The sequence below is a fragment of the Strix uralensis genome, chromosome 12, assembly GCF_047716275.1.
Source record: "Strix uralensis isolate ZFMK-TIS-50842 chromosome 12, bStrUra1, whole genome shotgun sequence".
Taxonomy (NCBI): domain Eukaryota; kingdom Metazoa; phylum Chordata; class Aves; order Strigiformes; family Strigidae; genus Strix; species Strix uralensis.
Window position 1 is genome coordinate 3,041,719 of NC_133983.1, and position 18,549 is coordinate 3,060,267.

At 57.2% G+C, this 18,549-nt stretch overlaps 3 protein-coding genes and 1 non-coding gene across 18 annotated transcripts in view; 2 read left to right on the forward strand and 2 right to left on the reverse strand.

Annotated features, from left to right (window-relative positions):
- The first annotated feature begins 136 nt into the window (after positions 1–136).
- LOC141948920 (SNF-related serine/threonine-protein kinase-like) lies at positions 137–6,098 on the forward strand. 2 transcript variants are annotated; one of them, XM_074881952.1, is made up of 7 exons: positions 137–190; positions 1,161–1,329; positions 1,642–1,783; positions 3,641–3,782; positions 3,940–4,152; positions 4,261–4,398; positions 4,542–6,098. In XM_074881952.1, exons 2-7 carry the CDS (start codon positions 1,195–1,197, stop codon positions 5,380–5,382), a joined length of 1,611 nt encoding a protein of 536 aa, XP_074738053.1. In that variant the 5' UTR covers positions 137–190; positions 1,161–1,194; the 3' UTR covers positions 5,383–6,098. The 2 variants fall into 2 exon arrangements, with proteins under 2 accessions (XP_074738053.1, XP_074738052.1); XM_074881951.1 differs by having other exon boundaries at positions 1,161–1,783.
- A 723-nt stretch (positions 6,099–6,821) lies between these two features.
- Positions 6,822–6,894, reverse strand: TRNAK-UUU (transfer RNA lysine (anticodon UUU)). Its single transcript has one exon. It is a non-coding gene; the product is annotated as a tRNA-Lys (tRNA).
- A 1,234-nt stretch (positions 6,895–8,128) lies between these two features.
- SETD6 (SET domain containing 6, protein lysine methyltransferase) lies at positions 8,129–13,234 on the forward strand. Of its 2 annotated transcripts, none has more exons than XM_074881953.1 (9): positions 8,129–8,175; positions 8,362–8,460; positions 8,544–8,688; positions 9,987–10,128; positions 10,391–10,585; positions 10,762–10,885; positions 11,132–11,312; positions 11,511–11,653; positions 12,152–13,234. In XM_074881953.1, exons 1-9 carry the CDS (start codon positions 8,149–8,151, stop codon positions 12,461–12,463), a joined length of 1,368 nt encoding a protein of 455 aa, XP_074738054.1. In that variant the 5' UTR covers positions 8,129–8,148; the 3' UTR covers positions 12,464–13,234. The 2 variants fall into 2 exon arrangements, with proteins under 2 accessions (XP_074738054.1, XP_074738055.1); XM_074881954.1 differs by having other exon boundaries at positions 11,135–11,312.
- A 1,586-nt stretch (positions 13,235–14,820) lies between these two features.
- The window catches only part of CNOT1 (CCR4-NOT transcription complex subunit 1), a 59,910-nt gene continuing 56,181 nt past the window's right edge, over positions 14,821–18,549 (reverse strand). For all 13 annotated transcript variants that reach the window (XM_074881950.1, XM_074881942.1, XM_074881945.1 and 10 more), the window contains exons 45-49: positions 18,084–18,233; positions 16,818–16,998; positions 16,294–16,426; positions 16,056–16,190; positions 14,821–15,910 (exon numbers count right to left, since the gene is read on the reverse strand). In XM_074881950.1, the coding sequence (XP_074738051.1) occupies positions 15,832–15,910; positions 16,056–16,190; positions 16,294–16,426; positions 16,818–16,998; positions 18,084–18,233 (678 nt within the window). In that variant the 3' untranslated portion in view covers positions 14,821–15,831. The remainder of the gene's footprint in view (positions 15,911–16,055; positions 16,191–16,293; positions 16,427–16,817; positions 16,999–18,083; positions 18,234–18,549) is intronic.

Genomic DNA, 18,549 nt, shown 5'->3' on the forward strand with positions numbered 1-18,549 from the left:
CGCCAGCCACGGGCAGCGCTGCCCGGGGCCTCCGCTTCGGGAGGTGCGATGAGCATCGCCCCGGCCTCAGCCCCGGCGGGAGGGGGACGGGGCCCTTTAAGGCGCGAGCCCGGAGCTGCCCTGACGTCAGCGGGGCGGGCGGGCGCGCCCGGGCAGCCGCAGCCCCGGCGGCCCCAGCTCCGCCGCCCCGGTGAGTGCGGCTCCAGCGGGGCGCACCGGGGGGCCCGCGGCCTGGGGTGCTGCGGGGGGGCGCAGGGTGCTGGGGGGGGTACTGGGATGCCCGGAGAGCCGCGGTGATGGGGGCTGGAGGTGGGGCATGGGGGTGCCCAGGGTGCTGGGGAGTGGAGGTGAGGGTATTGGGGTGCTCCGGGGTGCTGGAGACCTGGAGGTTGGCAATATGGGGATGCTCAGGGTGCTGGGGTCTGGACCTGGAGGTAGGGGTATGGGGGAGCCCAGGGTGCTGGGGAGTGGAGGTAAGGTACTGGGGTACCCAGGGTGCTGGGGTCATGGGGCACTTGGAGGTAGGGGTATGGAGGAGCTCAGGGTGGTGGGGGATTGTGGTGCCCAAGGTGCTGGGGACAGGAGGTGAGGGTATTGGGGTACCATGGGTGCTGGAGACCTGGAGGTTGGCAATATGGGGATGCCCAGGGTGCTGGGGTCTGGAGGTGGGAGTAGGGGGGTGATGAGGGTGCCGGAGACCTGGAGGTAGTGGTATGGGGGAGCCCAGGGTGCTGGGGAGTGGAGGTAAGGTATTGGGGTACCCAGGGTGCTGGGGTCATGGGGCACCTGGAGGTAGGGGTATGGAAGAGGCTGGGGTGATGGGGGATTGGGGTGCCCAAGGTGCTGGGGAGTTAAGGTGTGTTGGGGTACCCTGGGTGCTGGAGGCCTGGAGGTAGGGGTATTGGGGTGTGCAGGGTGCTGGGGTGCTGGGCACCTGGACACGGGGGTATTGGGGTGCCCTAGGGTGCTGAGGAGTGGAGGTGGGAGTATTGGGATGTCCTGGGTGCTGAGGACTGGAGGTGGGGTGTCGGGGGTGCCCAGGCTGCTGGGGACTCTGGTGTCCTGGGGGATCCTGGTCTCTGGGGTGCTGGGGGACCTGGTATTTGGGGGTGCCCTGTCTCCCACCCCGCATTGCTCAGCGGCTCCCCCATCCCACGCAGCGCCTGATGCCCGTCCCCACCTGACACCACCGCCATGGCCGGGGCGCCGGGCTGCGGCGAGGGGAAGATCGCGGGGCTGTACGACCTGGAGCGCACACTGGGCAAGGGCCACTTTGCGGTGGTGAAGCTGGCGCGGCACGTCTTCACCGGGCAGCGGGTGGCCGTCAAGGTGATTGATAAGAGCAAGCTGGCGGGGGAGGCGGCGGGGCAGCTCCTGCAAGAGGTGCGCTGCATGAAACTGGTCCAGCACCCCAACGTGGTGCGTCTCTACGAGGTCATCGACACCCACGCCAAGCTCTACCTGATCCTGGAGCTGGGCGACGGCGGGGACATGTTCGACCACATCATGCGGCACGAGGGCGGGCTGGCCGAGGCGCGGGCCAAGCACTACTTCGCCCAGATCGTCCACGCCATCTCCTACTGCCACAAGCTCCATGTGGTGCACCGCGACCTCAAACCCGAGAACGTGGTCTTCTTCCAGGAACAGGGGGTGGTCAAGCTCACCGACTTCGGCTTCAGCAACCACTTCCAACCCGGCAAGATGCTCACCACCAGCTGCGGCTCGCTGGCCTACTCGGCGCCCGAGATCCTGCTCGGGGATGAGTATGACGCCCCGGCTGTCGGTAAGGGCGGTGGGGTTCAGCCATGGACCTGCCTCCCTCATGTCTCTTGCCAGGAGCGTGGTCCTGTCACCCGGGTACCACCTCACTATTGGCCCCTCACACTGGGAGTGCCCATGGCCCAGTGGGGAGCTGAGGGAACTGGGGGGGTTTAGTCTGGAGAAGAGGAGGCTGAGGGGAGACCTCATGGCCCTCTACAACTCCCTGAAAGGAGGGTGCAGAGAGGGGGGATGAGTCTCTTGACCCAAGGAACAAGCGCCAGGCCAAGAGGGAATGGCCTCAAGCTGCGCCAGGGCAGGGTCAGACTGGCTCTTAGGAAGGATTTCTTTGCAGAAGGGGTTGTTGGGCGTTGGAATGGGCTGCCCAGGGCAGGGGGGGAGTCCCCATCCCTGGAGGGGTTGAAGAGTCGGGTTGACCCAGCGCTGAGGGATCTGGTGGAGTTGGGAACGGTCAGGGTGAGGTTCATGGTTGGACTGGAGGAGCTTCAAGGTCTTTTCCAACCGAGATGATTCTGTGATTCTGGAGCAATCCCGTCCCTCGGGTGCTCGGCTGCCCAGCCCTGCCCTGGCATAGGGTGGTCCTCCCTGCAGAGACTGTCCCCGTTCCCGCTGAGATCCCACAGAGCTATGGCTCATGCCAGGGAGGGGAAAAAGCCCAAGCAGGCTGCGAGCCCGGCGTGGCATCTGCTGGGGCTTGGGAGGAGCGGTGTGAGGGCACAGACACCGGCAAGCCAGCGGTAGTGGTTATTTTTGGGGGTTATACCGGAAGGAAACCTGCTCGGGATGCTGCTGTTTGGGTGGAGGAGCTCTGAAAGTTTCCTTTGCTCCATCCCCACCCTGAAAACCACTTCCTCTCTGTGGCTCCCAGCACCCTTCCTCCCCTGGCCAAGGTGCAGGGAGGCTGGGGAGACCGTCCCAGGGTGCAAGGAACCAGGCTGAGGGCACCGAGAGGCTCCGCTGGGACAGAGGGGCCGTGGGAGGGAAGCGGGACCCAAGCCAGCTCTGCTGGAATTTGGGGCAGGAGGATTTAGCAAAACAAAACATGAGCCCTTAAAGGAAAAAGCCCAGTGTTGGCTTAGGGAAAAGTGGCTCTGGAGTTAAGAACAGGGATAGCTGGAGGAGATGGTAGGAAAATAAGCTGGTGGCTCTGCAAAGGAAAATGAAAGGAGAAAACTGGCGCAGATGAGAAATTCTCAAACGTAGGCACTTAAGAAGCTGAAGGTATTAACGGAGAGCTCTGGGGCGTGCTCAGCATCCTCAAAAAGTGCTTTTGCAGAGAGCTTGTGTACTCGTCAGGAGGAGCAGGTGAGGATGCCGCTGGCTCCATCGCTGTCCCCGGGGCAGGGCAGCAATCCCGCTCCGGCTGGTGCCCCCGCTGCCATAGGCAGCTGGGAGCCCGGATCGGTGCTGTGTCCCTGTCCCATCGCTGTGGTGTCCCCTCGAGCACAGCCCAGTGCCAGGATGGTCCTGGTGGGGTCTGTTTGGGAATGACGAGACTGAGTAATGACGTGAAACGGTGCTGTGGGTGGGTGACCGGAGGGGACAGAGCTCATGCTGGCTTCCCTGTCCCCACCTGGGAAAGGGGATAACACCTCAGCTGCTTTGGTGAAGTCCCTTGAGACCTGCTTGGATCTGTGGGGGTGAGGAAGGTCCTTCCCCACCCTGGCAGGGGGCTGTGGTTCCCCCCCATCCATGGGGCAGGCCCTGGGAGCCGTTACCTCCAAGGAGCATCCCAGTGAGCACTGGTCTCTGCTGGATCAGCACTGGGGGCTGGTGGGGTGGCCGCTGCAGGGTCCCTGGGGGTCAGGTCTCTCTCCTGAGCCACGGTGGGTTCAACCTGAACTGCTGCTGCTTCTTGCAGACATCTGGAGCCTGGGGGTCATCCTCTACATGCTGGTGTGCGGCCACCCCCCCTTCCAGGAGGCCAACGACAGCGAGACCCTCACCATGATCATGGACTGTCGCTACACCGTCCCCCCGCACATCTCGGCACAGTGCTCTGAGTAAGCACCGATCCCCCCCCGCCCCCGAACCCCCTGGACCCCGACTCGCTGCCCCCGGGAGTCACCTGGGAGCTGAGGTGGGAAAAGGGGGTAAATCTGCTGAGTTTGGGGTTGGCATGCTACTGCAGGATTGCAGCGTCGCCCCTTTCCCCCGCAGTCTCATCTCCAGGATGCTGCAGCGGGACCCGAAGCAACGAGCTTCCCTGGAGCAGATCGAGGGCCACGCGTGGCTGCAGGGGGTGGACCCGTCCCCCGCCAGCCGCTGCCTGCTGCCCCTCACCTCCCACAAGCGCGTGTCCGAGGAGGAGCACGAAATCATCCTCCAGGCCATGACGTGCGGGAACATCGCGGATCGGGACACCATCCAGGAGTGAGTGACGGGGCGGGGTGCCGAGACAGGAGCCCCCCGACAAGGGTTCTGGGGGTCCCTCCGAGCACATCTGTCCCGTGCTGACGCGGGTCCCTCGGTCCCGCACAGGGCGCTGGAGGCCGACCGCTACAACCACATCACGGCCACCTATTTCCTGCTGGCGGAGAGGATGCTGCGGGAGAAGCAGGAGAAGCAGGGCCACCGCCTCAGCCTCGTCTACAACCTGGCTAAGGAGGTGCAGAGCAGGTGAGCCCCTCTGCTGCCCCCCATCCCACGCCACCGCCAGGTCCCCGGTGCAGGGTCCCGGCCAGTTCCCTGTCCCCTTCCCTCACCGTGGCCCTCGCAATGCCCGGCTGGGTGCTGACACCTCCATCCCGCCCCTTTCTCAGGACCAACTTATCGGACACATTTGGCCCCGTGGGCAGTGCTGGCAGCCTCTCACCCTTCACGGAGGTGCCGGGTGGCCTCACCGCGGGCTCCCGGCTGCCCCCCCTGCCCACCGGAGGGGACATCGGTGGCCGGCAGCCCCCCGGGAGCCTGCTGAAGGTCCCTGCTGTTGACACCACCATCACTAAGAGCACCCCAGCCCTGCAGCAGATCTGCGAGGAGGAAGAGGAGGAGGAGGAGGAGGAGGAGGGGAGGCCCAGTGCCATGGAGAGGAAGAGCAGCTCGCTAAACCAGGAGCAGATGCGAGCTTTCCTGCGCAGCCGCCGCCTGCCCGGCCGCGGGGAGGTGTGGGGGCCGGGCGCAGAACTGGGAGGCTGGGGCGGGCGCCCGGGGGCAGCCTGGGCTGGGAAGGGAGGGACTGGGGGCCGGGGTCCCCTGGCGATGCGGGGGGACGGAGCCGAGCCCCCTAGGAGGGAGGAGGACACAGAGCCCGGAGAAAGGGGAGCTCTTTCGTCACCCCGGAGCAGCTCTGCGGGGGTCCCGCAGGTGCCGGGGGCAGAGACGACCCCCGCTGCCTTCCCCAACCCCGCGGCCAAGTCCCCAGGGCAGGGGGCACCCGCCAGCCCGGCCCGGCGGTCGGTGGAGAGCTCAGGCCTGGGGGGCACCGAGGGGGCTGCGGAGAGCGTGATCAAGCTGGACCCGGGCAAGAGCAAGGGGGGCAGCCTGCGGGACAGGCTCCTGCAGTTCCCGCTCTGCGAGAAAGCTCTGGCCTTCAAAATCCGGCCGGGCCCCAAGGAGAGCCTCCTCTCGCTGGGGCAGTTCAACTGCTGCCACGTTATTTAATCCCCCGGGGTGAGGGTCCTCGAGGGTCCCCTCTCCCCTGCCTTTGGCCTGCCTGTGCCCACAGAGCAGTGGCCGTGGGGCTCTCAGGGGCGCGGTGCCCCTGCTCTGTCACCTGCGGTGGCCACCCTGCTAACACCCACCCCGGACACCCGCTGCAACAGACCCCCCCCCCCCACCCTCCCCGGGACGGGACTGCCTGGGGGTGAGGCAGCCTGGGGTGTCCGTCCCCGCACTGGCCAGTGTGTCCCCAAACCCCCGGGGCTGCCGGGGCAGCTCTGTGGCCCCACGGGGTTTGGATGGACCACGTCACGTTTTTTTAACTACTAGAAATAATTTTTTTAAATAGTCTATTTTAATGTAATTAAAAAGAGATTGCTATATCCCCCCTCCCCAGCCTGCAACGTGCACGCCCCAGGGCCAGGCTGTCCTGCCCGCGGGGGCAATCGCTTGCCTGCCTACAGCCCCCCCCATCATCCCCCCTGGCCGGGGCCAGGCGCGGCCCTGCCCGCGGCTGCGCGTGACCCGGGCTGTCCCCTGGGCCTCCCCTGCAAATAAGCTTCCTATTTATTATCTCTTTGTTTTCTTGCTGGCAAGAAATGAATGATGACTGAGGCAGGGGCCGGAGCTCGGCCCGAGCGCTGCGGCGCGCGTGTGGAAGGGATCGGAGCCGCTGGGAAGCAAAGTTCATCGGGCCAATAAAATAAACTCGTGGGTTGATGCGGGTGCCTCGTTGCAAAAACACGACCGTCCTCCGGCCCCGCAAAGGCACCGCCCGGGAGCACCTGCCCGAGCCGAGGTGGGCAGCGGGGGGGGGGGCGGTGCTGGGTGCGGGGTGCAGCGATTTTCCCTGTGCGGGGGCTGTTCTGGCGCTGCTGGGAGGTTGGGGGGAGCGTGGCGTGGCCACAGCTGGCCCACAAGGCCAAGTGAGGCTTCAGCCTGCGCTGGAATGGGGCCCAAAATGCAGCTCTGAGGGGGGGGGGGGCACAAGGAGAATCAGGACAGGGGTAGGGAACACCCAAAGGTGCAAGGAGGGCTTGGGGCATGCGGGGGGTACTGCACGCCTCCAGCGAGGCTTGAGGTTCAACCACACTCAGCCCCAAGGGTGCCCCCAATAACTGTCCACCCCCTAAGCCTGGGGGGGGGGCCACAGGCCACCTCTGAGCCCCCAGGTTCTCTTGTCCAGCCCTGGCTTTCTTCCCTCCATCTCTGCTGTGTCTCTCCCCACTTCCATCCATCCTATTTCTCCCTCCTTTCATATCGCCCTCCGGGTTTACCCCCAAATAACACCCCTCCCTCTCCCCATCATCTGACACAGGAACTGTGCGGGGATGGAGCCCGCCCCAAACAGGCCCAATGGTGGGAAAAGAAGCAGTGGGGTGCCCTGGGGAGCCCCAGGCAGCAGGAGAAGCCGCCCCTGGGCTCCTAAAGGATAAAGCCTTCGCCTGAACAGGGGCTTGAACCCTGGACCCTCAGATTAAAAGTCTGATGCTCTCCCAGCTGAGCTATCCAGGCTCACATCTGGGGGTTTGGGGATGTCCAGGACAGGCAGTGGGGACCCCACCTCACTGTGTCACCAGAGGGACGATAAGGGGACTTTCCACCCCCACGCTGCCCCGGCGAGGACACCGCAGTGGAGGGCGGCCTCCCAGGAGGAGAACGACGGCCAGGACCTCTGCCCTGCCCTGGCACCTCTTCCTCGGGTGCGGAAGGGTCGCTCGGGGAAGGTGAGGCACAACCAGCGCGTTTATCCTCCCGGGGACAGCCAAAAGCCAGAGGGGCGAAGCGGAGGAGGAGGAGAAGCCCTCGGTGTCGGGGCTCGGGAAGGCCGGGCTGGGGGCGGGAGGGGGGTGGTTTGCAAAGGCGCCGGTGCCCTCGGAGGGGGCCACGGGCTCCTAAAGGCCACCCGTCATTTTCTCTTGCCCTTCCTCCCGGTTCTGCGGGAAGGGGCCCCTCTGCTCCGTGGGGAACCCACCCTGCCAGCCCAGCTCAGAAGGGGCTGGAGGGGATTAAAGCCGCCCCCAAATGCTCACGGGGTGGGGGAGAGCCAGAGGGACGGCGTAGGGCCGCAGAGAGCCTCGAGGGGCCTCTTCAAACACCTCATTTGCACTAATTGGCTTCATTAAGAGCAAGCAGCGAGGGCATCCATCCCCCCTCCTGCTGGGCCTGGGGGACAGGGTGAATCAGCCGGGGGAGCGGAGGGGTGACCGTGGGCCTCGGGAAGGGCTGGGCAGGAGATCAGAGCCCGGCACGGACGGCGAGCGGGGTGCGGGGGTGTTGGCTGAATAAAACCACGAGCTTAATTATCCTGATTAATTAGAGCCCGCTGCTTTTAACCCATGTCTGGTGGCGTGACCCTGCCGGGGCACCTGCGGCACCCACTGAGCCCCCTGGGGTGCGCCAGGAGCGGGGTGGGGACAGCTGGGTGCCAGGGAGAAGCTCCCGGGGGGGCGCAGCGGCCCGGTGGGACCCCCACACCCCACACCCGGTCCCTGGCTCTCACGAGCGGCACTGTCAGGCCCCTCGGAGAGGCGCTCGGAGGCCCCTGGACCCCCCAGAGAGGCGCCGTGAGCCTCCCACCCCCCCCGGAGAGGCCCTACAGGCCCCCCCGGGAGGCTCATAATGCGCCCCAGGGAGGCGGCGGCTGCTGGGGCGGGGCCGTCCGGTGCGACTCCGCCGTCCGCCCGCCCGCACTGACCCTCGGCGGCCGCCGTCAGCCCGTCCCGCCTACCCGGAAGAGGCCGGCGGGGACCACGTGGGGGCAGCGCCATGGCGTCGGCGCCCAAGAGGCCCAAGGTAGCGGGGCGGGGGGACACGGGCCGGCTCCAGGGGGTCCCTCCGGCAGCGCGACCCCCCTCCACCCCGCGTGTGCCGGGCCGGTGCCCGAGTGCAGCCGGGGGGGAGCTGGGCCGGGGGCCGGGGCTCCGGGAGAGGCCCCGCCGCTCCGTCCCTCTCAAGTGTCCCCGCGTTGTCCCCCCCCAGGCGGCCGCCGGCAGCAGCGCCCGAGGGAAGGGCAGCGCCGATCCCCTCTCCGGCTTCCTGGCGTGGTGCGGGCGGGCCGGGGTGCAGCTCAGCCCCAAGGTGAGGCAGCGGGGGGCGGGCCGGGCCGTCCGGAGCCCCCGGCCCAGCTCCCCTCACCGCGCCCCGCTCCCCTCCCGCCCCAGGTGCGCCTGAGCAGGGAGGGGGCGGTGGCAGGATACGGCCTGTTGGCCGCCGCGGAGCTGGAGGAGGGAGAGGTTCTCTTCAGCGTCCCTCGCAGCGCGGTGCTGTCCCAGCACACCAGCTCCATCCAGGCCCTGCTGCAGGAAGGTGAGCGCCGCCTCAGCCGCCGACCTCGGCTTTCCCCAGAGAATGGGGCCGGGAGGAACCCAGGGAACGTTCCTGCTCTGTGGAGCAGGGAGGTGCGGGGCTGTTAGCCACAGAGGAGGAACAAGGCCAAATGCCGGGTGCTGCCCTTGGGCCACAACAACCCCCAGCAGCGCTACAGGCTTGGGGAGGAGTGGCTGGAGAGCTGCCAGTCAGAGAGGGACCTGGGGGGGATGGACAGTCGGCTGAACAGGAGCCAGCAGTGTGCCCAGGTGGCCAAGAAGGCCAATGGCATCCTGGCTTGTGTCAGCACTAGCGTGGCCAGCAGGGACAGGGAAGGGATCTTACCCCTGTACTCGGCCCTGGTGAGGCCGCACCTCGATGAGTGGGTTCAGTTTTGGGCCCCTCACTCCAAAAAGGCCATTGAATGACTCGAGCGTGTCCAGAGAAGGGCAACGGAGCTGGTGCAGGGTCTGGAGCACAGGTCTGATGGGGAGCGGCTGAGGGAACTGGGGGGGTTTAGTCTGGAGAAGAGGAGGCTGAGGGGAGACCTCCTGGCCCTCTACAACTCCCTGAAAGGAGGGTGCAGAGAGGGGGGATGAGCCTCTTGAGCCAAGGAACCAGCGCCAGGACAAGAGGGAATGGCCTCAAGCTGCGCCAGGGCAGGGTCAGACTGGCTCTTAGGAAGGATTTCTTTGCAGAAGGGGCTGTTGGGCGTTGGAATGGGCTGCCCAGGGCAGGGGGGGAGTCCCCATCCCTGGAGGGGTTGAAGAGTCGGGTTGACCCAGCGCTGAGGGATCTGGTGGAGTTGGGAACGGTCAGTGTGAGGTTCATGGTTGGACTGGAGGAGCTTCAAGGGCTTTTCCAACCGAGATGATTCTGTGTGAAAGGGAGGCTGGACCCCGGCTGGGCAGTGAGAAAACCCCGTTACTGCCATCACTGCCAAGCAACAACCACCCCTACGATGCCGCTTTTGTTAAGGCCCAGACAGACACTGCCAGGAAGAAGAAGGGCTCGTTTCTTGCTGAAGGCAGGAAAATGGTTCCCCTTTCTTGCTGAAGGGGGGAGTAGGGCCTGGCGCTGCTCATCCATCGCTCCAGAGCAGCAGCTTCTGGTTCTGTGTCAGCTCAGGCCAAACCCATGGCTGGAGTGGGCTGATGGAATAAAAGCAGAAGTCCCCACCCCAGGCTAAAGTCAGTCAAGGAAGGCTGTAGGATCAAGATTTGTTTTTTAGAAGATATGTTCTCAGAGGAAGGGACCAAAACCTCAGATCAACTTCCATTTTCTCTCTGGTTCTTTAGCCCAGGAGGCCCTGCAGAGCCAGTCGGGGTGGGTGCCGCTCCTGCTGGCCCTGCTGCACGAGTACACAGCCAGCGACTCGCCCTGGCAGCCTTATTTCTCCCTCTGGCAGGACTTCAGGAGCCTGGATCACCCCATGTTCTGGTAAGGTGTAAGCAGGTGGGGCTGGGGGGTGGCCAGTGTCTGGGAGGTGGAGGCTGGGGGTATGGGGTGACTCCAGCCCTCAGTGCTAGCCCTGTGCTGTCAAGGGCAGGAGCCTGAGGGACCCCCCTACCTGGGCTTGGAGCTAACCAAAACTCCAGAATTTGGAGAGCACAAGAAAGCTGAGATTGTGAAGGAGAAAGGAGTTTACAGACCCCTCTCCCTGGGGCAGATGGAGATAAGCCTGCTGTTTTTCTTGCAACAGGCCTGAAGAAGAGCGAACAAGGTTGCTGCAGGGCACGGGCATCCCAGAAGCCGTGGACAAGGACCTGGCTAACATCCACCTGGAGTACAGCTCCATCATCCTGCCTTTCATGAAGGCCCACCCCAGTATCTTTGACCCCAAGCTGCACACACTGGACTTGTACAAGCAGCTGGTGGCATTTGTCATGGCCTACAGGTGAGAGGTGAGGGCTGTGCTCTGACAAAGAGCAAGGACAAGGAGTAGGAGCACAGGAAAGATCATAGGCTGTGTTACTTAAAAGGTTGCAGTTGCACAAGAACGCAAGTATAAGGTGAAACTTGCCCTGTGCTGCGGGGTGTAAAACCGGCCTGTCTTCATGTCTCTTGTCTTAGCTTTCAGGAGCCTTTGGAGGAGGAAGATGAAGATGAGAAGGGGCCCAATCCTCCGATGATGGTGCCTGTAGCAGATATTTTGAATCACGTGGCCAACCACAACGCCAACCTGGAATACTCCCCTGTGAGTGCAAAGCCGCCGCGCCAGGCATCAGCACAGTTCCTCTTCCCTGCAAGGCCTCTGGGAGCGGCAGCACAGCAAGGCTGCCTCCCTGAACCTGGGGCAGCAAGTCAGGCCTGGATCTTGTTAATACGAAGCTATTTTGCTCATACTGCATGCTTGGCTTTAGCTAGGAGCCTCTTTGAAAGCCCTTGTTTCGGGTGGTAGGATCACCGCAGCTCTGAGCAGCTCTTCTCTCCCTGCCTGCAGCAGTGTTTACGAATGGTTACAACACAGCCCGTCAGCAAGGGCCAAGAGATCTTCAACACCTACGGGCAGATGGCCAACTGGCAGCTCCTGCACATGTACGGCTTCGCGGAGCCCTACCCCGGCAACACCAACGACACGGCCGACATCCAGATGGTGACCGTGCGCAAGGCAGCGCTGCAGCGTGAGTGGCGCCCGCGGCCACTTGGGGGAAGGACGGGGCAGGGATCTCTTAAGTAGTTGCGAGACAGGGATCAGGGGTGACACGAGATACGCCTGTTGCGCAGCATTTCAGGTGTTTTTTTTTTTCATTTCTGGTTCCTGTTTGCCCTTCTCCGTTCCCCGCCCAGGTGGGTTTGCAGCTCTGCTCTCTTCCAAGCAGGCGCCGGAGGCGAAGCAGAGCGGCAGCTGGTCTCCGAGCAGTGGGACTTCTTGTGCCAGCTGGAGATGGTGGGGGAGGAAGGTGCCTTTGTGCTTGGCTGGCAGGAGGTGCTGACAGAGGAAGAGCTGTCCGTGACCCTGAAGGTAAGCACTGCCCCGGGGTGGAAGAGCTACAGCGGGAAGAGCACAGCCGTGCAAACCAGCGCGCAGGATGGTTCAGTGAAGGGGGACAAGCATGCCAAGGCATTTTGGTATTAACACTCCTGAAAAGTGGTAGGGGGTGTGGTTGTCCAGCTCCCAGGCTTCAGGTGCTGTTAAATCACCTTCCCTTCCTGAAGCAGCCACCCACAAGTGCTAACATACCAGTCTTGAATGGCTCCCTGGCTGCTTTGCACCCTTGTAGGCAGCAGCTGAGATGTCCTTTAAGACTGTTACCAACACCCAGGTTTGCTGTTTGAATGTTCTTCTAACCCACAAGTTACTTGTGATTAGGTACTTAAGCCAGTTTTACTCTCTCCCCTTTAGTGCAGCTGAGGAATAATTCACCTGCTCCAAAAATGGGCCCTAAAACCCCATTTCTGTAGAGAAAGCCCAGTGTGCTCACCCTGCCAGTGCTTTGTCTCACTGCCTGGGTCATTACAGGTGCTGTGCATGTCAGAAGAAGAATTCAAGGAGTATAAGGAACAAGATGGCTGGGAAGATGACAGTGAGGAAGAGGAGAACTCTACCCTTTCTAACGAGGCTCTCTCCAGACTTAAAGCCCCTTGCAAGAAGCTGCTTTACGACAGTGTGCTGCTGACCCTGGAGTCCTACGGGTCAGACTTGAAAGCAGAGCAGGACTTGCTAAATAACAAAGAGGCCTATGAGAAACTGAGTCGAAGGGAGCAGCAAGCTTTGCACGTGCGCTACGGACAGAAGAGGATCTTGCATCAGCTGCTGGAGCTGGTACACTAGAAAGCTTGCTGCCTCTGGAAATGAACTGCCTGGAACTGTGCTGGGGAGGGGCAGGCCAGCCTTCAGCCATCTCTACAGCAGCCAGAACAGATGGCAGGATGGAACACGGGCCCACTTGTCCCTCATATGGCAGCTTTTTAGCTACCTCGACCTAAACCAAGTATCTTTCACAGTACAGAAGTGGTTTTGGGTGGCCTCATCTTAGGATGGGAGCTCTGGAGCACAACTACCACCTTCTTCTAGAGGACTTAAGAAAACCCCGATGGCTGTTTTGGGAAGGCAGACATACACTGTCACACAGCAAGTGGGTTCCCTCATTTAGCATCAGAAATTTAAGGCAAGAACTGCTTGTCCAGATGAAGAGGGCAGAAATCCATCTGGTAGCTCTTACAGAGGTTCAGAATAAACATCTGGCAGGTGGAGATGCTGACAGCAGTGAACTCTTCACCTACACTTAGTTAATACTGAGCATTTTAAAGAGTACAAGCCCATCCATCTGTTTTTCCTGCAGGCTCAGTAGAGCAAGGTATTTCCTTTTACCTCTATAAAAGGCGTCTCTGTACAGGCCTGAGACTCTTCTAAAGGAGCACTGTCACAGCTCTGCAGCTGCTGTAGGCTAAGCATTTGATGCACACCCTCCAGTGATACAGTTCTTCCCAGAACTCCAGCATTGCTCTGCATCATGTTTTTTCCCTCAGCAGTTTTTGCGTGACAAAACCCTGGAGGTTTGCAGGCCAAGCTGTATTTAATAAAGACAATGTTCCTTACCCAGCCAACACTGCCTACTTCGACAGGGTGCAAAGCGCCTTCTACGAGGGGGGATCTTTGCTGCTGCTGCAGTTACAAGTATTGCAAACCAAGCAAAACCCAGGCTGTACTCACAGAGATAAAGGTCAGTTACAGTGCTACCTGCACTGCTGGGGGCCAGGGTGGTTTAATACTACCTAGGGAGCTTTTTAGTTCCCCTGTTACAGTGGTGTAATGCAGTGGCTGTTTAGAGTCCAGTTTGCCATCCTGGTACTTCTGTCCCTGCAGCAGACTAGATTTCAGGCACACAGTGGTTCAAAAGGTTAGTCATCATTTCTTAAACATGAAGGGTGTTACACCCAGGGGCACTGCTGGCAAGGACACATAATCCTTGGGGAGCTGACACCAGCACTATTTACTTTGACAGTACCAGTTGCAGGTTCCTCACTGTCAGGAGAGGGTTATGAAGTGCAGTGGCCTCCATCCTACTCAGCCAGATCTTGGCTGAGTCCTGTCCACCTTCCACCCCCTCTTTACACCAGCCTAACAGTTCTTAGAGCCTAAAGGAAACAAGCCATGTACAGCAGCATTAGTACAGAACCAGAGAGACCTTTGAGCTTTGAGTCATTAGAACAAGTCAATAAGCTCTGCATGGAGTTAAATGGCAGAAAAAAAAATCCCATGGCATGTGGACTAGATAAAGAAAAACTGGTTGCTGGTAATTCTCTGTATCCTAACCCAGTACAGGAGGAAGATTAAGCTGGAGTTGCAAAACCAGGGCCAAAAAATTCCAACTTCAAAAGGCTCAGTTTCAGCACAACTGCTGACCTGCCAAAGCACCAGGAAATTCTAGGAACTGGCAAGACATTACTCCCTGACACAGCTGACTGAACTGCCCAGAAACAGGTCACAGAACTCCCCCTGAGCTGCAGTCACTGGCACTGCTGGCTCAGTGGTCCCCTGGAGCTAGTTTTTGTTCTGTGCAGCAAGAGCACACAGGTACACAGTCCCTTAAACGTGAGCAGGCAATCCTGACCTCTCTACCCATACAACAGCAGTCAGCTAGCTTTAACAAACTAAACTAGTAACATTATCTAAAAAAGCATTGAAGCTCTATTTCTAGTATCTGCTAGGTTGCAAAAGCACAGGCTAAAAGATTTTGTAGTGTTAGCAGCACTGAAGCCACCTATCTTTATTACAACTGACTAGCAACCTTGCACAGATCCTTGCTGAAGGGAGTATCGTAGCAGGGTGCAAGTTGTTGGAAGTGAAGCTGGTCTGCTGTCTGTGCTCTGTACCCCTCCACTGCAAGCAGTCTCTTTTCTAGCACAACCTTGTCAGGGACAAACTCTGCTCGTGAACTCACAACTAAAGTATTTCTATCTCCACACAACTGTCCTGTCCTTCTGCGCTTCAAAGCAAGGCCCTGTCTAGTCCCCACAATTCTCCCCTCTGAGCTTACACTAGAAAAGAAACCCAGGTGTTTTCAGTAAGGCATCGCCCAAACCACACTGGAAAACTGCAGGCTTTGGATGGGTGGAACAGACTTTGAAAGACAACAACTGGCCAGGCAGGATGGAACTGGAGAGAATAAGCACAGTGGCACGTGCTGCATGTCATGACTTTAATGTGTAACTACAGTATGCATACATACAAGAAGTGGGAGAACTAAAGCCCAAGAACTAGAAAGGTTACAAAATACAACACAGGGACCAATACTTTACAAAACATTCAAAATCCTTACAAAATGGGCTGTATTGGTCCTTTGGGTTTTTTGTTTTGTTTTTTTCTTTTGGTTTTTTTTTTGTTCTTTTTTTACAAACTTATACTGTGTGGTCACAGGGTGGGGGGGCAGGAAAGGCCTAGATTTAACCCCCCACCTTCCAAAATTTACAAGTGTCAAAAAAAAAAAAGCTATAGGCCTGGTCTCTGGTTTCTTTACTAAAAACAGCTGACCCTCTCCCAAAGGGCCTGAGGTGTGTCTTCTCCAAGAGGAAGGAGACATTCTCTGACTGCCGCTCCACTTGCTGTCTGTCAGCATTTGATGTGGGTGGGGGGAAAGCAACGCTGAACCTTAACCCCTCCCTCACCCCTCCCATACTCCATAGTATTCCCATATTCCAAACACATCCACCTTTTTTTTTTGTAAAACAACTTAGTGATTTAAAGGTCCCCCATCCACATAAAGAAAATAAGTTACATAATATTATAACTGGCTTTTCAATATTCTTTGGGAGTCTGGGAATGCCAGGACAAGGAGGTCTGCCCCAGACAAGTGCTTGGCATCAGCAGCTGCCCCTTTATTACAAGCTGGACAGGCACCAGTTACCCACCTGCCTTTTACACAATTTGCACAAACCCAAAAGTCCAGACAAACGTTTCTGTTCCTTGTATTTACACTAGTTCAAAATGATATTCACAGCATCTTCTGAATTTTGGCCAAAAGTCAAAAATTTGTTTCAAACTTTGGAACGTGCCCACATAGACTTTCACCCAGGGTCTGTTGTGTCTACCCAATCAAGGGGGCTGGGAAGGTCAGGAGGAGCCTTACAGAGTCTTCTGTCAGTCGATGGGACGGGGACCTCCAGGCTGGCACGCTTGCAACGCAAGATGCAGCTCATCTAACTGGCACCAGTCCCTTCCATGACTTGCTGGGCCTGCTTCTGCCCCATGCAGCACTGTGCAACCGACTGGAACAACCTGAACACAGAAGCAAAGCAGCGTTAGGTGTGTTTAGGGCAGGAAACGGGCGCTTCTGCTACCAAGCGCTAAAAATGCGAGGTGCAACTCGGCCCCTGCTTCAGAGAAATTGTTTTAGGGATTTTTGCGGTTAATTTATACTCACTTCTCGATTTCTGGAGCACAGTGAACAAACTCATGGTTCCAGAACTTAAATGCTGGATTTTTTATCAGCTCAATGAAAGTAATAAGGAGACCCCAGGGATGAGGCCTATTTACAATCAGTCGTTCCAAGAGAACCCTGAAATCCAAAAGTAAAACCAGTCAGAGCTCAAAGATCCAAAAGACAGAAGGAAGGAAAGGGAGAAGCTGCATGCTGGGAAGTTAAATGCCTTCCCTCTCACCTAGTGATCTGCTCCTGGATAGCCTCAGTGTTGGCCTCTGCAAACAGGTACAACATGGTGCAACTGAAGTAGTGGGTGTGACTGTTGGGATATCGCAGCTGATTGGCAATGGCATTCAAGAAAAGGTACCGGCCTGCAGAAGAGGAACAGTGAGTACACAGTTTCCCTTACACACACACAAAAAGGAATAAAGCAGCAACTAGCATCGCTTAAGATTAAGGTTTGTGAGCCTGCCTTATGAAGGTACAAGAACCAAAAACTGAAGATATGAAAAAGCCTTATGAACCCAAGCTGAGGGAGGCAGTAAGAATTCAATTCCTCCTCATTAATTTTATTTCTCATTCCCTTGAATACGTTGAACATTTGGTTTTAATATTGCTCCTGTATCCAGTTTAATATTCTAACATAGCATTACTTACTGTGAATTTACTAACAGCTACATGAAGTGATCTCTGTGTTTCTCATAGCTCAAGCAATCTGCTGTTAAATTCAACATCGTTGAACTAGAAGCGTTTCCAGCTCACCTTCAGTGTCCAGGTCTACTGCCAGATTCTGGAAGATGTCCATGTGAGCTGAGTGGGTAATGGTGCTCATAGAGGGCGTGCTGCCTTTGTTGTGAATGTGCGCAATAGCTTGAGTACCTACGTAGAGCACCAGTGCATTAATCAGCTGGATGTTGTAGCGGTTGCCAGGTTCATTTGATACCTAATAGCAAAGATATAAAAAGCATTAACATTCTATATTCCTTCAGCAATCAAAGGTACAGCATGTACAACAACAGCACCCAAATATCTTCTTGATTATACAGAAGACAACACACTCCGACATCCACAAATTCAATTTGGCATTTACCCTTTTGTAATAAAGCAGTTTAGACATAAACATATATATATTTTCAAAAGCATCAGCAAAGCGTGGACAGACCCAACAGACAATTTTTGTACTCCCTACCTAGAAGAAAAAAATGATATAAAGGCAATCTGAATTCACCAGGGCCAGAGGCTGGCTGAAATGCAGACCACCTGGGTGAATGCGTCAGTCTGAGCAATTTTCTGAGAAAATCCAACTTCAGTCTTGACGTCTGCTGCAAGCCAAGCCATGTGATGTACAAAATGATGTTGGCTAAAAATTCTGAACCGGGCTTTAGCTAATTTACCTTTTTACCCCTAAAGCATTAGCATGCAGATCCATACGTTTCTATAACAATGAATCCCTTTGGAGTGAAAATTTAATCAGATTCTAAAAAACTGCAATGAAGTTCAATAAAACCCATTGAAACTCAAGACAATGCCTGGGTAAACAGCGCTGGAGTAGTGTGATGGATGCCACAAGACACTCCATCGCCCAATGGTTGAGGACAAAAAGAAACAAGCTCGATGTAATCAGCTCTAACTACATTCTTCACTAAAGATTTGCAAGATTACGCACTAGAGACATGCAAGCAGAAGAGTCAAAGTTTTGGATAATCTTTCGTTTTTCAGTATGAGCATTTGGCAGCTCACATAGATAAAACCAACTACTTCTAAACTCAATCACTTTAAGGCCATTAAAGTAAACATTCCTCTTCAATTCCACCTGGCTGAAACTACTTAACACACACTTAAACATCCTGCTAGGGAGTGGTAGAAGAATTATTCAGAGAAGCATGCATTTTCACAGGCTTTTCTACTGTCTGGAACACATGCTTGCTACACACCAACAGAATTCCTGCAAGAAAGAAGGGCAACTCAGCCAGCAAGATCATTTGTCCAACATTTTAAATTCAGCATCTTCTGAAACCAGCCACTCACTTGTAGGTTGCTGCGCAAGTCAGACAAAAAAGTGACCGGAGAACGGGTTTTGAGATAGGAATCCAAGTCTTTCTTGAACTGAGGTGGCATCACTCCAGTGAAATTTGTGAGTATTCTTGGAGCAATGTTAATCTCACTTAACATGTCCACCTGTTGAGAGAAAACAGTCAGCTAAGCCATAAGCACTCTCTAGAGGAACAAATCGCAAAAGCAGCTCTAAGTGATTATTACATCAACTACTGCTGTTGATCACTTTACCTACCAGCAATGAAAAGGAAACACTAGACTTCTGCAGATTTCAGAAGAAACTTGGTCTCTAATGTGCAAACTTATTAGATGACTGTCTCAAAGAATTGAGAGTAGAGGATAAAAGAATTCCAGGGCGAAGGCCGTAGGGGAATTCAGTCACTGCCTTTGAAGTCTCCCTATCTACACTCAAGACAGTTGGGTAGTTAAAAAAAGTGCA